The 17,688-nt window shown below is 38.8% G+C and overlaps 1 protein-coding gene across 1 annotated transcript; it reads right to left on the bottom strand.

Moving 5' to 3' along the window:
* Positions 1-296: 296 nt before the first annotated feature.
* Positions 297-14,873, bottom strand: aoc2 (amine oxidase copper containing 2). The gene is made up of 4 exons (XM_017715459.2): positions 13,238-14,873; positions 6,764-7,049; positions 5,132-5,264; positions 297-2,664 (listed from the first exon to the last, which is right to left on the bottom strand). Exons 1-4 carry the CDS (start codon positions 14,814-14,816, stop codon positions 2,380-2,382), a joined length of 2,283 nt encoding a protein of 760 aa, XP_017570948.2. The 5' UTR covers positions 14,817-14,873; the 3' UTR covers positions 297-2,379.
* Between the last annotated feature and the right edge of the window lie 2,815 nt (positions 14,874-17,688).

Here is a 17,688-nt window from a genome sequence, read left to right as displayed (position 1 = left end):
TCATGAATGTGGTTACAGATGCTTACAAATTTGACATTCGTAGAAAGCATTACCAAAACAGCCAGAATGCATCTATAAATGAATCATATTAATTAATATTAATATAACAATGCATCTCCAACCTCACTTTATTCCATAGTCTGTTTTTGTGACGGGCCCTTTAAGACTGATATATGTAAATTAGCACTATTCTGACTGGCTCCACTGTACTGTGCCTTATTCAAAAGAGCAGCCAGGCTGAATCACTCCTTATAACTTCAGTGTGAATGGACGTGGCCAGTGTGATAAAATGTTGACAATTTTTACAAAGTCTTTTATTTTACAAAAGTGAAGAACATGTAGTTTTTCCATGATATGAGCCCTTTAAAATTGTCCATAATGAAATCCTCTGCATAAACCAGTATGTACTAATTAAATGTACAGAAATTCATAATGAGGCAGGTTTGGATGATCTTCCACAAACTAGTACTGCAGACTACACAGCTATGTAAAGCTATATCACTACACCAGGTGCTGAATATAGAGTTAATGAATGTTAATGTCTGTGTTTAATGTTAATATCCGTTTTTTGCAGTGCATTTGATATTAATTATAAAAAAAATAATACAGAGAAAAATTGTATCAATAGTTGATATCACAAAATAAAAAAATATAGAAAAAACTCAAACAATCAAATGAAAAATGCAAATGTAACAAATATACAATCACAATACTTAAGTATTGGACTTAATATAGTGGTTAAAAGGAGAAAAAAGGACTAAAAAGAGTTTATCCAAAGGTTTTTAATTATGTGGCTCATTGAACTACCTACTAATTACAAATCAAGGTGACTGCACTTGAGGTTTAACCCCTTAAAATCCCAGACTTATTACATGCTAAGGCTTATTCTTCAGTAACTACAAGGGCATCAATGCAAACTGGCTGAGCTCTTCTTATATTATAGGAGTGTGTAATAAACTCTGGGCCTACCAAAGGGGTTAAAGTGTTGATCAGTTGAGACATGTTTGGTGCTTGAAGTTTGCTTAGCTTTGAGCTGGAGCTGTGAGGCTAACGTAGCTAACAAAGCAACTGAATTTTACAGCTGCAGCAGCAGCTATTCTGAATGATTAGTTAGCAACATTAAAACACCTTTCACTGTTTGACATATTGTTGTCTATGACAGTACATCCCATAGCTGGTGTGTGAAATACCTCCTGGTTATCAAAGGGGTCCCATATTAGCTGGCCATTCCAGAGTTGAATGAGTGAATATTTGCAAAAAACAATAAAGTTTATCCTTTTGAACATTAAATATCTTGTCTTTGTAGTGTATTCAATTGAATATAGGTTGAAAAGGATTTGCAAATCATCGTATTCTGTTTTTATTTGTTTTACACAACGTCACAACTTCATTGGAATTGGGGTTGTACTTTTTTCATCACATCTTCATCAGCATAATGTTAATTTTGTGTTTGAGACCTGAACATCAAGCTGGACTTTCTTTTTGAGCCTGTGAATTATAGCAAAGACATACAGTGGCCTGAAAAACTCCCAGCCTGACGCCTCTGGCCTCTGACTCAGCGATGCTGTTAATTTTTTTTTTACCAAAAAACCTTCCATAGTGCAGCTTTAACTCAGATCTGACACATCTCTTGTGTTCAGTTTGGGACCTGGCTAACAGTTTATTCTTTCCACCAAACTCTGGGGATTGTGAGCCAGTTTTCACATTTACATTTACCTTTTGCACTATGCTGTAAAGTTTTTGAGAGGTACCTCTAAATTTCTAGGCTATGAATGACCAACTTGCAACCAATTTGCTACAGTGCCACCATGAGGCAGACCAGTGCAGCTCTAGTTAGACAGAGGCTCACTGTTATGTGGGTGAAGCAGGCTAATCAATGACTCTTCAATGATATGCATTTCAGTGTCTATTCTTCCTTAATGTACACCTTTTCAGGTTTATTTGACAGCTGTACAAAGCTAAAACAGTATTAGTAGCTATCTTGAAATTTTTCAGGCTAGAATTTTGTCTCTACTTAAGTCCATGTTTACAGATAAGACTAAGTGATACAGTGTCAGAAACCACATAATCAAGTCTATCAGAGATACTCCACATGGTTCCAGGCATGTAGATGATGATCTAAGCATGGTAATTGGTGGGTGTATAAGTTTTTCATCACTGCTACTTTAGCCTCCTAGCTAATGAAGAGCAAGGCTAATGAAGCAAATATTTGACACCAAGTATATTTTGGCTGATCAACTGCGGTGTGGGGGTGGGGTCTTCATGAATAACATTGTTGCTCTCATCTGGAAGATGTCTGATTGATCACAACTGACGAAGCCCCTCAGATGAGCCGTGAAATGTCCAGTCACCTTAACTTACAGCTACTATTCACAAGAGTTACCCCTCGAACTTCATGACTCCTTCGAAGCCATTGTAGGTGTAGGGCTCCAGTGTTGGACTGCACAGATCCTTCTCTAAACATGCCACCTTGTTGTACTCACAGTCATGCTCCGAGCCAGGCTCAAAGTACACACCGTCTGGTGAGTGAATGGATGGATCTTCATCAAAGTAGTTGTGCGGTCTCAGGAGGACGCCGCCACCGTTGCCTACTGTAACCGTGTTGGGGATGTCCTCTGCATGTGGGATGTGGAGGAAACCTGCGGTTACCCAGGCAACCAAGTCCTGTAGAAGATTAAAAGGGTTTTTTAGAATGATGCCATGGAAGAACCACTTATGGTTTCCTGAAGACTCAGGAATCATCAATCTTCTATGACTGTTAGAAATAAATGTTCTGAGAAGTTTCATTTTCCATTCATCAATGTACAAACAGTGTAAATGTTCCCTCAAAGGTACAGCAGTGGTTTTAAGGTCTGATTGTGAACCTTAAATAGGTTTTTTCAGGTGAAAAGTTTGTATTTGAAACTTTTCATAACTGAATGTTTTAAAACAGGACAGTAAAATAAAAGCCTGGAGGCGAGGCAGGGTATGTGGAGTCAGTACAGCTTAGACAAGATCATTTCAGTGGATTATGGTTCAGTTATGTTCCCTGACTAAAGGTACTGAGATGGACCCCTTGAGGGAGCCACCCACAAGAGGACAAGAGGGCTTTACCACACGACTCTTCCCTTTCGAATTATTTTACTTTATGTGAAGTTTAGCTTGAGTGCATGGAACTAAAAATAAACAGTGACGTGCTTTGTAATTTCAGCAACTGTAAAAAAACCAAAGTGAAATAACCAAATAAATGACAAAGATTTTGGTATTTTCTTAATGCAGATACAGCTCCAGCCCTGGAACCTTCAAAAGTTGCAAAAGTTAATCTGATCCTCATCTTGGAAACAGGATAAGGAAAAAGCTAACATTATAAATAACATTAAATAATATGTACATATAATGTTTTATTGTTGTTCACCTTCACTTTTAAAGCATTAGATTATTCTGGAGTCTTTAAAAGCTATTGGGCTGTAATAGAATAAATTTGCTTTATTTTCAGTAGAGCTTAAATGTTCTGGTGGTTAAAAGAATAATGAAAATGACCCATTTTAATATGTAAAGTATGTGGGCATGGCTTTGAAATTCGCTTGCAGGGTACTACTAGCATGTAAGTTGCTATGAATCTACATCAGAAGAAGCTCAGAATTACTCTGTATTCTATTAATTAATATGCGATTTTAAGATTTTCACCGAAACAGTGAAAGCTAAGCAAAAGTGTATACAATAAAAACAAACTAGAATGTAGGCCAAAGTTTCAGTGAAATGCATTTATTGGTTGGGAGGTGTGTGTGTGTGGGGGGGGGGTGTTGTACAATTATAATTGATAATTATAATCACAAACTAGAAAATATGCTGGTTATTTTTAGATATCACCCAGGCCTGGTATGCAGAAACTTTATTTTAAAGTCTGTCTGCATAAAGGTTCAATACCAATACCATCTACATATACAAATATGTGGGACCAACTTTGTGGAAAAAAAATCACTCTAGTCCTTCTGGAAGTTCTAGATATGTCAATGACTCTGAATGCAAGTTGTAGTCTAAGTAGGTTCTGGTTAGTTGTTAGGAATGGAAAACAGCAGCGGCAGCTCTATTTACTGAGAGTCTCACTATAAAACTGATACAAACAAGCTGTTACAAGCTTCAAATAAAAGATATGGCATTTCCTTTACAAGCAACAAATGTTAACCAATACGTTTTAAACTAAAATGTTTACAAAATGTCCCTCTCTGATAGTTAAGCAGTAATATACAATTACAAATCTCATGGGGTGATTTTTTAACCACATTTTGGTATTTATTGTTTAAACTGATTTGGTTGCCATAGATCATCACAGCCGTGATGTTACAGTGATAACACACTCCTTGAGTGTTCTATTGCTTTAATACAACAGTTAATAAATAATTATTAAAAATGAATAAACTGGGCAGTGAACGCAGCGTTTAATATATTTTAATATTCAGTTCCTTCCTCCAAATTAGTTACTTAATGAGCAGCTTGTTGCTACGTCAGAGTAAAAAGCTCCGCCCACTCGCTGCACAGCCGGCAGTTTGTTCTCCAGCTCCTTACACTAAATTTCCAAACTATCATCACCACTGAGCAGCGTTTTTGGTTTTATTGCATCAGTTTTATGGCTCAGTCTGATTTGGTCAGACTCTGAAGATCAGACTCCACGTCTGGCGAATGGTACTGGGTTCATTTCTGCCTGATTCCTGGTTGTTTAGCTGTTCTTCTGTCACAGCTGCCACTGAAAAGCTGCTCAGTGGTGACGACAGGTTGGGACTTCAGTGCCGTCTCATCTTTGGAGTCTGACCAAATCGGTCAAATGTGATCTTAAAAGTGTCCATTTTCTGTTTGTGGCAAAGAAAGAAGTAAAATCCTTCATATGGCTTGAGCGTCTCCTACAGCTGTCAAAGTCATTGCTTAGCAATGGCGTCTCTGCGGAGTGATACAGTGTTTGTGGAAAAAAATGTGATGTTATGGTGAAATAACATGACAGTTAGAACGCTGCTCAACCAATCAGCTCGTGTGGCCAGAACTAACTGTTCTATAAAGGCCCTTAAACTCCTGTGACCTGTGAGTGGGCTTAGATTTCCTCTTTAACCTCTTTACTGTTACCATCACTATCTAATTGAACTGAATCTGAATAATGCACCTGGTTCACAATGGACTCGTCATCCTCAACGTACTTGCTGAAGTCTACCACAGGGTCCCACATATAATTCTGACCGTACAGGCTGCTGCTGGTTGGCTCATTGTCTTTGTGCTTCGTTATGGCAACTTTGTACCTGAAGAAGGAAAGAAATAGATCATGAGAAGAGATCATACCTGAAACGATGCCATGATTAGTCATCTTTTTATAATCTTCCATCACTATTGGCAAAAGTGATAAATAATCGAAACCGAACAGTCTTTGTTATTGTTTAACAATAGAAACTGTATTTTTCCTCCGCTTTAATCAGATCTAAACAACTCTGAATAGCGTTTAAGAAATCTGGAACAGTGAACTGGACACGGTCACTAATGTAATCAGTATCAGAGCCAACCACACGAAAGCTATCCAGTCTGGATTCCTTTTAAAATACACTAGACATGTAAGTACATAGCTTTATGTGTTCTCTATTGATAGTAGGAGGTCATTAATAGTCACTTAATTCATAGTCGAATAGTTCATGTACGACTGTGTACTTTACACTTTACAACAGTACAAAAAATTCATTAACATTTCAAATTATTACCGTTCGGACTACCATCAGTAATTCTATTTAGAACCATTTCACTGTCAAACGGTTCTTCGCACTGTGAAATGGGTCTTCAGCTTGATGGAGAATGTGCTGTAGAATGTGCTTTTTGGTGTAGATAGCACCAAAAAGGGTTTTGCTTTTGGGCTTTATATGAGCCATTTTCAAGAAGGTTCTATATAGAACCATCTACAACAAATTATCCATCAATATAACATTATATAACATAATATAACATCACCCCCCCACGTTTAAGGTTTAAACTCATTTAGGTGTTTACACTACACCCATTTCTATGGTTACAATGCAGTCATTTCCATGGTTTACATGGTTGAGGCTCACCCATTTACATGCTTATGGTAGGTTTACACTCATTTCCATTGTAATGGTACACCCAACTGTGGGTAATGCTAGATCCATTTTCACAACTGTGGTTGGATTACACTCATTTCGATGGTTACACTACACCTGTTTCTATGGTTACATTACAGCAATTTCCATGGTTACCATGGACACATTTCTATAGGTTATGGTAAGTTTTTACTCATTTCCATTGTTGCACTACAGCCATTTCCATAGTTACAATACAGTGATTGCCATGGTTATGCTACACCCCTTTTCTGTGATTATGGTAGGTTTTCACTCATTTCTATGGTTACGCTACACCCATTTCCATGATTATGGTGGGTTTACATTAATTTCTATGGCTGCACTACACCCATTTCCTTGACTATAGTAGGTTTACACTTATTACCATGGTTATGCTAAGGTCAATTTCATGTTTACATTATGCCCTTTCCCATGCTTATGCCATGTTTCACTTATTTTTTATCATTATGCTACACTCATTTCTATGGTTACAATACACTGATATCCATAATTTTGCTACAACTATTTTAATGAATACAATAGGCTTACACTAATTAAGATGGTTGTGCTACAACTCTTTCTATGATAAGGTTACTATCATTTTTGTGGTGATTGTAGGTTTACACTCATTTCCATGGTCATGCTAGGCTTGCCCTCATTTTCTGGGCTATGCTCACCGAGCCCAAGACATGCTCCTCTCCTCCGGCTCGCTCTCAGGGAGATGGTCTCCAGCAAAGCTGGTCAACTGCAGCCTGTACGAGCGCTCGTGACCCCAGCGGTTAGTCCGATTGCTGGCCACATGGAGGTAGCGGGGGGTTTTAGTGCCATGGTGCAGTGCCGCCTCCCTCTCCGTCTTGGTCTGCTTTTCGACCAGGTACGGCACCTTCACCTTCCGCTCAGCTGTCCATGGCAATGACACCTCCTCAAACGCCATGTCTTTCGTCAGGAAGTTATTGGTTACACCTTCAGGTTAAAACAAGACATGAATATTAGATTAATGGGCGTAACAAAAGCTGTTTAGGCCAGATGAACAAACAAAGTTCGTTTTTTTTAACCCTTGTGTGGTGTTGATGTGTTTGTTACTCAGTGGTCTGGTGGACCCAGCACATTATTGTTTTATTAAATCAATACAGCCATAACAATTTATGTAAAAATGCCAGATGTTTAGCAGCTGTAGCCAGTCAGCAGCCTGTCCATGTTGTCCACCCTCACACACACACACAAACACACACACACATACATATACAAACACACACACACTAACAGCAGGCCATGTAGGAGGAGAACAGAGTTAAGTACACAGCACCTCCGCACTTTTACTCTCTGTGGGTTCAGCTCAACCGCATGTTGCTGCTTTTGGATGTCTAGTTGTCTGGTAACACTTAACTGTAGGGTGCTGTTCATAAGGCTACATGACACCTACATAAGGTTGTCATTACAACTGCCATAACCCTACATAACTGTTTATAAATGCTTGTTCCAATAAGTGTCATTCGCTATAAAGGTTACATTTGCCAATTTTGGTTTATGTCAGTTATAATGACAACCTTATGTACGTGTCATGTAGCCTTATGAACAGCACCCTACAGTAAAGTGTTACTGGTTGTCTTTTATGGAAGTCTGGAGAGGCCATGAGGTATATAGAATTTTCTGGATTATTATCTTGATATAACAAGTTAATTATCTTGCTATCTCAAGATAACAAAGTAGTTATCCTGAAATAATGAGTTAGTTATCTTGTCATCTCAAGATAACAATCCAGAAAATTATTATACCTCATGGTGTCTTCAGACATACGCAGTCTTTGCTACACAACTTTACTTCTACATAAGTTGTTATTTAATCAAAGTAGGAATGTTTTTACTGGAGGGTGGGTTTAGGAAACTGTACACAACTCTAGTTTCAAGCCTTCATTGTACCTGCAAAGGTTGGGTTTAATGATGTTTACTAGCTTTAACCTGCACTTTCCAAAAAATAGATTTCTAAACAGTTGTTGGTCTGGCTGGGTGGCACGGTGGCACAGTGGGTAGTACTGTCGTCTCACAGCTAAAAGGGCCTGGATTAGATTCGCAGCTGGGCAACAAGGGTCCTTACTGTGTGGAGTGTGCATGTTCTCCCCTTGTTGGTGTGGGTTTCCTCCCACAGTCCAAAGACATGCTAAATCACTCCTAGGTGTGAGTGAGTGTATATGTCTGTGTGTCTACCCTGTGTTGGACTGATGACCTGTCCAGGGTATATCCTGCCTTCTGCTCAGGGACAGCTGGGATAAGCTCCAGCTCCCCCTGTGACCCAGAAGGATAAGCAGTTTAGAAAGTGTGTGTTGGTCTGACTGTACACTTCTAGGAAAACCTTTAATTAGTGCAGAACCATTGCAGTATGTAGATGTTGTTTAAAGGGCCCATATACTGCATTTTTCATGTTATCTCCCCCTCATCACATCCATTTCCACAGTCAAGGTAGGCTTACACTCCTTTAAATTGTGACAATACAATGATTTCCATGGTTACAGCCATTTTCACTTTCAAAAGATAGATTTCTAAATGCTCATTGGTTTGACTGTGCTGTTCTAGAGCCCTCTTTAATTGGTCTAGAACCATTACAATACATGTAGGTTTTTAAAGGGCTCATATCCTGCATTTTACTTCCAATTTATCCCCGGGGTCCGGCCTTCAAGCTTAAAGCCAAACTGCTTAAAGCCAAACTGCTTAAAGCCAAACTCAGAACTGCACGTCCATTTCTCAGAGCTCCCCTTCTCTCAGACAACATCTTCTCATAGAATTCATGGGATCAGTTCATCCTGGGTGGTGGTTGGTTAGTGTAGTGGTTAACACCTTTGCCTTCTACGCTGTAGACTGGGGTTCAATCCCTGACCAGGGCAAGCACCCTACACTATACCAATAAGGGTCCTTGGGCAAGACTCCTAACACCACCTTGGCCTACCTGTGTAAAATGATCAAAGTGTAAGTCGCTCTGGATAAGAGCGTCAGCAAAATGCCATAAATGTAAATGTAATGCCTGCTTGTTAAAGTCCACCACAAAGTGCTGGCTCCTCAGACATGGATTAAGACTAATCTTGGACTACATTTCAGTGAGAATACAGAATTACCACTGGAAATGTTCGTGGACTGTAGTCTTAATCAGGACCAGGGAGACTGGGCCTTAAAGTCTTCAGCATATCACAGTTTATTTATGCAACTAGATGCATATAATCACTGCCTGTACTAAACTGTGTTTTGTTTACTTTTGTACAGGGGAACATTACTAACTTTCAGTGTAAGTCAACATAACAAGACTTTGTCTAAAGTCATTCTGGAACGTTATTCCTGGTCCTGAAATTTTAATACAATGTAAATGGCAGAAGGAACTTCAAGTTTTTGGTTCGACAATATACAAGTAAAATATACTATATTTATATTGTTATTTGATGGTATATTCTTCTTTTTCTTCTTCTTTTTGCCAGATATTTACACTTAAATCACGATGATACAAGTCCATTAGCAACACCCAATTAACCATGTGGTATATCACAGCAACTTCCTAACAACCCCCCTTAGCAACCACCTGGGATTCCACCACCTAACAACCCTTAGCAACCACCTGGGATACCACCACCTAACAACACCCTAGTGACCACCTGGGAATCTGTTTAATCACCCAGCATTTTCTTTGGGAAATGCACTTTTCTATTTTGTATTGAGAACATAAATTTGTTTTGCATAAAAATACACTTTTAAATGGTCTGGAAATGGTGTTTTGTTGTGGGTTAAAAACTAAAACGCTTTAAAAAATCTTTTTATATTGTTACTGTCAGACAAAAACCTCAGTAACTTTATATGAGGGGGAATGAATATTTTAATGTTTAATGGCGGTTGATGTAAAAAATTTCATTTGGCTCATTTCTATTTGTCCATTCATTATGTAATTTTAACAGTCAGTGTAAATGATGGCTGGTATCTATAAATTATGTCGTTAAAAAGAAAAAGATTTAAAAAGGAGATTTTGTGATGATATTTGAAAGGTTAGCTCAGGAGACACAATAAGAGTGTGATTTTCTTCTGCTACTGAGATCTACAGCACCATTAAAAAAAGCCAATGCACTAACACTAATTCTGATTAGTGCCCATTTATACAGTGGGGCCCAAAAGTCTGACAGCACTGGTCAAAATGGACAGAAGCCTAACATGAGTAGATCAGATCCACTTGAGAGTCGTCTGAACATGAGCTTGACTGGAAGAGATCAGACTAAAAACAATCTGACCTTTTAGAACAGTTTCACACATTAGATTCAGTTTGAATAGTGATTCAGCAACAGTGCAGAATTTTGAACCTTTTTTCTTCATTACTTATCTCAACTTTTTTACGTTTTAACAACGTTTACGTTTATCACAACGTTTTAATTTTTTCAAGATTTTCTGGTGTTTATTTACAGGGTCTAATGAAAATGAGTTTTATGGAAGAAAACCTTGTATCTCCAAAATGGTAACTTTACAGGAAAATTTAAAAACCTACTTTACTTTTAATGTAAGTCAATGGAACCAGACATTTTTCCAAGTCATTTTAGGTTGTTTCTTTCAGTACATTCATCACAAAATGTATGCACAATGTAAAGGGAATGAATGTATATTCAAATTTTGTCAAAAACAGAAAAAAGTAAAAAATGGAGATATAAGGTTTTCTTCCGACAGCAGCGATGACCTGAGATGTGATTATATTGCAGACCGTCGTTGCAGTTTGTCTTTGGAATATATTAAAAACTGGGGTTGTGGACTCGAGTCAGGCTTGGACTTGAGTCTGACTCAAGTCATAAATTTGATGATTTTAGACTTGACTTGAGAAAATTGAGAAAGACGTGGAACTCTACTTTGGCTTCAACACCAGTGACTCGGACTTGAGTCATTTTCCTCATGGTAGTTAAACTAAAGAAAGACAAGAAAAACAACTTTCTCTATTTGACGATTTTAACAGCTTCTGCAGGTAAAACAAGCGCAACATTCACCACCAGCTTCACATTGGAATTTGCTGTCCCACTTTAAATGGTGCAGTGGTCGAGATCCGAAATGTAACAATTGTACCATTTAAGGTGAAAAATTCAAATAAAAAGCTGGTGGAAAAAAATTAACTTCAACTTCATACATTCACCATCGTTTTGCTGTCTGTTCTGTAAAGTTTGTTCAGCTCTGCCATTTTGGCTTCTGCTGTCGCCCATGTTCAGTTAATTAAGTTAGTTTTAGTGCTGAGCTAGTTTTTATTTTAATCCTGTTGAATCCTCCCAGTGTTCTCAAAAAATGACTTCAAATATCATTTTTATTTTATTTAAGTTCAATAGTTCCCAAATTCTATTCAAATGAATTAGTACTTCAAATTATTTTCATGTGTAGTTGCACTACTCTTGTATACAGTATGCCTGCCATGGTTATCTGTGTACTTTGGATTTTGTATTTTAAATGGAAAAGTAAAATAATAATAATAAAATAGTAATAAAAAAATGAATACACCACCATATATCACTAACACACTGTCATTAAAAGGCTATTCAGTGTTATGGCCTTAAATTAGCTGAGGAATGCAGAGGACTCGAAGATTAGGACCATTGACTTGGGACTCAACTTGATACTCACCTGTACTGACTCGGGACTTGAATCGAGACTCGACTATCTTGACTTGGGACTTGACTCGGGACTTGATTGTAAAGACTTGAGACTTACTTGTTGCTTGCAACTTAACGACTTGTTCCCACCTCTGTTAACAACATACTAGTCAACACTAGATATGCACCACTGAAAAAGAGATTGAACTGAATAGTGAATATTCAAATGTGTGCAGCATTTTTTACATGGCAAAATAACACTTTTGCGACCCTTTCAATCACATTCAAAAATAACATTAAAGAACATTTCAGTCTGACATGTTGAAGGTTAGACTGCATTATACTGACCAAAAAGTTTTTATATTTGTTGCATTGAATTAATTCCTAAATTCATCAAACACCTGACAAAAGTCAGGGAAGTCCAAGAGTGGTCAGGAGGAGCATTTTGTGCGTCACTAATTCTAAGGCAGGATGTCTCAGTGCATGTTTATACTTGACTGTCACCAAACTCTCACCTGGAGGACCAAATGTGCAGCAAAATTATTTCAACAGCCCCAGATCTTTTCCATTATGAGCACCTCCTTGTTTTTACGCTCACTGTCCATTTTATCAGCTCCACTTACTGTATAGGTGCACTTTGTAGTTCTACAGTTACAGACTGTAGTCCATCTGTTTCTCTGATATTTTGTTGGTCCCCTTTTACCTTGTTCTTCAGTAGTCAGGACCCCCATGGACCCTCACATGATTAGCATGTTTAAAAGATACTTTGCATTGTGAAAGAGTTCTATATAGCACCACAAAGCGTTCTATTGTAACAAGCCTGACCTAGTAGCAACAGAAGAACTGTTTCCCACCACCATGGACCATGGACATTTACACCTCTAGATGCAGGTGTTCTTCTCTGAAGCTGTAAGACTCTTAAATTCCAACTGAACAATCACTGCAATGACACTTCATGTCCACTTTATTGCTGCTTTACTGAATCAGTGCCTCCACTATATCATCCACACATGTCACTTTATACTTTACCAGTATTAAGATGTACACCTTCTACCTCGTACTCATACTGCTGCGGTCCATGCTGCTGTTATCTGTCCTCCCCTTTATGCACCTTCTATTTATTGTTTATTGTTTGTCACTTTGGGAGTTGACTGGACCGTGAGTACAATGTTTCGTTCCACCTCATGTACCCCATGAATGACAATAAAGCCTTATCTTATCTTATCTTATCTTATCTTATCTTATCTTATCTTATCTTATCTTATCTTATCTACATAGAACCTTTTTTTCAAAAAGGCTCTATATAGAACCATCTACAGCACATTCTCTATCAAACTGAAAAACACTTTCATGATGCAAAGGACCTTTTAATTATGGAGAGTGTTTTTGAGTGTCCATAGTTCTATATAGAACCATTTCTAAATTTACTAAAGAACCCTTGAAGAACCAGCAATTTCAATGCGTACATTAAGCCCTTTCATTTCCAAAAAATTAAGGAAAATTTAGGCCCTTAAAACAAACCCGTACATGATTTCACATATAGGTATAACTCACATCTACATACCTAAAATATCCAGATCCACCTTGAAGTTGACAAAATGCGTGTGGATGTTTCCGAGCACATTTTGCGCGACCTGGTGGCCATACCTGAGGCTTCCATCAATCTTATATGATGAGGATATGTAGCCGGTGGCATGCACTCTGGCCTCCACAGAGCCACTCTGGTAGAAGATGAAGTCCCATATGTAGTCGTAGTTTCCTATGGCTGTGATGGTGCGCATGTAGAGAGCGCTGTTGGGCATGCCGCCATAGCTATTATAGAAGAAGTCTGAGAAGTGGCGCCTGAGCGGCCGCCCAACATCATACTCAAAGATGCAGATGGCATTGCGGAAGCGGTGTGTGACATTTGTGTCGATGTAACGGTAGACGTCAACATAGGTGGCCACATGAGGGCAGTCTACACCCCTCACCAACTCGTGTGCAAAGCGACCAATTCCGATGCTTGAGTCAAGGAACTTTGTGAGGACCATGCCAGGTGTGTTGGACCCATAGACGGACATGGCCTCCTGGACACTGATCTCGTAGGCAATCCGCTCCCCTCTGAAGCGAACGTCAAACACACGCATTCCTGTTAGTGAGCTCAGGCCAAAGGCAAAGGTCCAGTCCATGTAAATCACCTGGTTATTTTTCACGCTGAACCTTTTCCCTTGCAAATAAGACTGCTGCGGACTCAAGCCGGTGGGCTTCTTTCTCGGTTTCAGTGACGCATAGTTCGGAATCGCCTTGTAGACAATCTTTGTCACTAGACCTCTTTCATAATCCTTTTTGAAGCTTTCAAGCGTTTCAAAGTATTTTCCATTGTAGAGCAGCTTAAGCACACTCCAATCAGACGAGTTTTTACTCTCGTGGTTGATTAAGACTTCAAAACCCACTGGATGAATGTATATCCCGCTTTCGTCACGGAAGAAAGAAATCCAGGTCTTTCGGTCTCCTGCCTTCAGTCCTCTAGGCATCCCTTCAAATGGGTTCAGGTTCCTCTTCCTTGGGATGTAGCCAAAGCTCTCTCTCAGCTCATTCTCGAGCTTCTGGAACACTTGTGATTCTAGGAATATGAAAAGCTCCACATATTCTCCGATGGTCACTGTCCTGGCTGTGAAAGGTAGATTCTCCACATTGTACCTTTCCTTCGTGACATCTCGGTGACGGAGGTGACCATCCAGGGGTCCCACCTCATATTCCTTGAGATATGAGGACTGCCCGAAGAACACGACCACAGTGGCTTTGCGTTGGGGTTTGGGACCATGTTGGTCCAAATAAAATAGAGCATCCTGCTTTTTTGGAAGCAGGAGGTCAATCAAGAAGAGAAAGTTTTCTGATGGCTTTGCAATTGCAGAACGGGAAATCTTCAAATCTTTCTGGTTCCACATATAATCCCGGACCGCGAGGTACTCCAGTGCCGTGAGGTCTGCAAAAACCATGCTGTGGTCCGTGTGGTTGGCTGCAATGGAGTCCTGCACTTGGAGGTGACATTTTGGAAGCCTGCTTGAGTTCAAGCAGATCAGCACGATATTCACGATGACAGAGATGAGTCCGAGTATGATCAACAGGCACTTGACCAGGGAGCTGGTCACTTGGGCAACCATGCCTGTGAGATACAGAGGGTAGGAGCTGGAGAAATGCAGATGTGCAGGCTCTGGAGCTCTGTTAAATGTGTGAGAGCACAGAAACCACACCCACCAGACCCTGAACTCTGAAAGGATAATACACACCCCTCTGTCTTCCAGCTTCCCCCATTTAGAGCGATTATGCAACATCCTGCCAGTGACTGAGCAGAATGAAAGACGACCAGAGAGATGAGAAAAATGCATTTTGTGTGAATAATTGTGTGAATCACAGTGTTTGTTTGGGCACAAAGGAACACTGTAAGCCTTCATTCAGTATAATATGTCTTAAATGACTATGCTGTGTCATAACACAACTCATAGAGCACACAGTTCCTCTGGGAATAGCACAATTAAAAACACTACACTGCAAAAAATACTGCAAAATCTTGTCAAGTGAAATGATCTTAAGTCTAGTCGATATGTCTAAAGTTTCCCATTTTGAGATGGTTGTGCACTGATTATAAGATTACTTAACAAATTTCTACTTGTTTTAGGTTATTTTATTAAGTAAAATGATTTTACTGAACTAGAAGATAATATTGCTGTTTTTACAATGAGCAAAAATTTGAATATAGTGAAACAATTTTACTTAATAAAATCAAGAAAGAAAAGAAAGTCTAGAAAATTAAATAATATTTAAATAAAAAATAATTTGCACTTCATTGATGGAAATAAGTATTTGATCCCCTAAAATCCATGACTAATGTTGGCTCCCACAGACCACTGACACACCCTAATCTCAGTGAAGTCGTTACCTGCATGAGAGACACTTGTCCCAAATTGTCACCTGTATAAAAGGCCACCTGCCAACAGACTCAGTGACACTCCAACATCTCCACCATGGGCAAGACTAAAGAGCTGTTTAAAGATGTCAGGGACAAAATTGTTGACCTGCACAAGACTGGAATGGGCTACAAAGCCATAAGTAAGAAGCTGAATGAGAAGGTGACAACTGTTGGTGCAATTATTCGGAAGTGGACGAAGTACATTACTGTCAATCGACATAGGCCTGGAGCTCCATGCAAGATATCACATCGTGGAGTCTCATTGATCATGAGAAAGGTTAAAAATTGGCCAAGAACTACACGGGAGGAGTTGGTTAATGATCTCAAGGCAGCTGGGACCACAGTCTCCAAAAAAAACATTGGTAATACACTGAGACGTAATGGTTTAAAATCCTGCAGTGCACGCAAAGTTCCTCTGCTCAAGAAGGCTCACGTCCAGGCCTGTCTCAAGTTTGCCAACGAACATATTAATGACTCCAAGAGACACTGGGAGAAGGTGCTGTGGTCAGATGAGACCAAAATTGAGCTCTTTGGCCTCAACTCAACTCAACGGAAGAAAAATACAGAATATGACCCTAAGAATACCATCCCCACCCTCAAGCATGGCGATGGAAGTATTATGTTTTGGTGGTGTTTTTCTTCTAAGGGCACAGGCCAACTTCACCGCATTGACGGGAAGATGAACGGGGCCATGTATCACAAAAACCTGGGTGACAAATGGGTCATGGATGGGTCTTCCAGCACGACAATGACCCAAAACCTACAGCCAAGGAAACAAAGGAGTGGCTCCATAAGAAGCATATCAAGGTCATGGAATGGCCTAGCCAGTCTCCTGACCTCAATCCCATAGAAAATCTATGGAGAGAGCTGAAGCTTCGCGTTTCCAAATGCATGCCTAAAAACCTTAAAGATTTGGAGATGATCTGCAGAGAGGAGTGGGCCAAAATTTCTCCTGAAGTGTGTGCAAACCTTATAAAAAACTACAAGAAACGTCTGACTGCTGTGCTTGCCAACAAGGGTTTCGCCACCAAGTATTAAATGATGTTTTACTAGGGGGTCAAATACTTATTTCCTTTAATGAAATTCAAATTAATTTTTCTCATTTCATGTAATTTTCTCAGTTTTTCTTTTGATATTCTATGTGTCACTGTTAAAATAAAGCTGGCATAAAATTATGAGATGTTTATTTTTTTGTATTAAAACTTTTAAAGTCAGCTGTAAATGTCTAGAAATAAGGAAAATATTCTTAAATTAAACATACAAAAATCTCAACAGGAGAAATATTAGATTTATTCACTATATTTAAGATCATTTTACTTGACAACCATTTTCACTCACCATTTTTGCAGTTTAAAAGCATTTGCAAGATGGAAGAAAGTGAAATATTTACGGGTTATGATTACAATGCAAGAATGGGATATGGCAAGTAAAATGGTCTTAAATGTAATTACTAAATCTAATATTTCTACTGTTGAGATTGTTGTAAGCCAAATTTACTATTATTGAATTTAATTATAGACATTTTTTGCTTGCTTTAAGTGATTTTATTCAGTAAAATTCTCTCAACGTTGGCAGACAATTTTGCTTGTTTTGAGAAATGTGCTTGAAACCAGCAAAATGACCTGTAAAAAGTATCAAAATACTTGATAAAATCACCTAAAACAAGCAAGTATTGTCTAGAAATAAGCTGGATAATCTTATAATCAGTGCACAACCATCTCAAAAAGAGAAATATTAGATATATCAACTAGATTTAAGATCATTTCATCCAACAAGATATTATTTTTGTGGTGAATAAATTCTTTTCACATGAACTATAAGATTAAAGGCATTTTTCTTCATCTGTAGTGTTACTTTCTTGGACGTATGAGGTTTTGTTGTGACAGTTCCAAACACAGGGTGGGATTAAGTCTTAAAACAGAACTTGCTGTTCTCTCACTGATGCAGACTAAGGCACTTTTGTCCAAAACAAAAGCAGTTTGAGTTTCTGAGGGGCTGACAGTGCCACTTAAGCTACTCAGTTAACTTTGCTTGAGTGAATCATATAAGTCATAATTGCTTGCAGC

The sequence above is a fragment of the Pygocentrus nattereri genome, chromosome 14 (genome assembly GCF_015220715.1).
Source record: "Pygocentrus nattereri isolate fPygNat1 chromosome 14, fPygNat1.pri, whole genome shotgun sequence".
NCBI classification, from domain to species: domain Eukaryota; kingdom Metazoa; phylum Chordata; class Actinopteri; order Characiformes; family Serrasalmidae; genus Pygocentrus; species Pygocentrus nattereri.
The sequence above is the reverse complement of the archived record's forward strand: the minus strand, read 5'-3'. Positions and strand labels throughout refer to the sequence as shown.

Coding starts and splice junctions, on each gene's coding strand:
- aoc2 (XM_017715459.2), bottom strand. CDS start 14,816: ATGGTTGCCCAAGTGACCAGCTCCCTGGTCAAGTGCCTGTTGATCATA. Junction 7,050..13,237: donor GGTGGATCTGGATATTTTAG/GTATGTAGATGT, acceptor TTTAACCTGAAG/GTGTAACCAATAACTTCCTG. Junction 2,665..5,131: donor ACGAGTCCATTGTGAACCAG/GTGCATTATTCA, acceptor AATCTTCTACAG/GACTTGGTTGCCTGGGTAAC.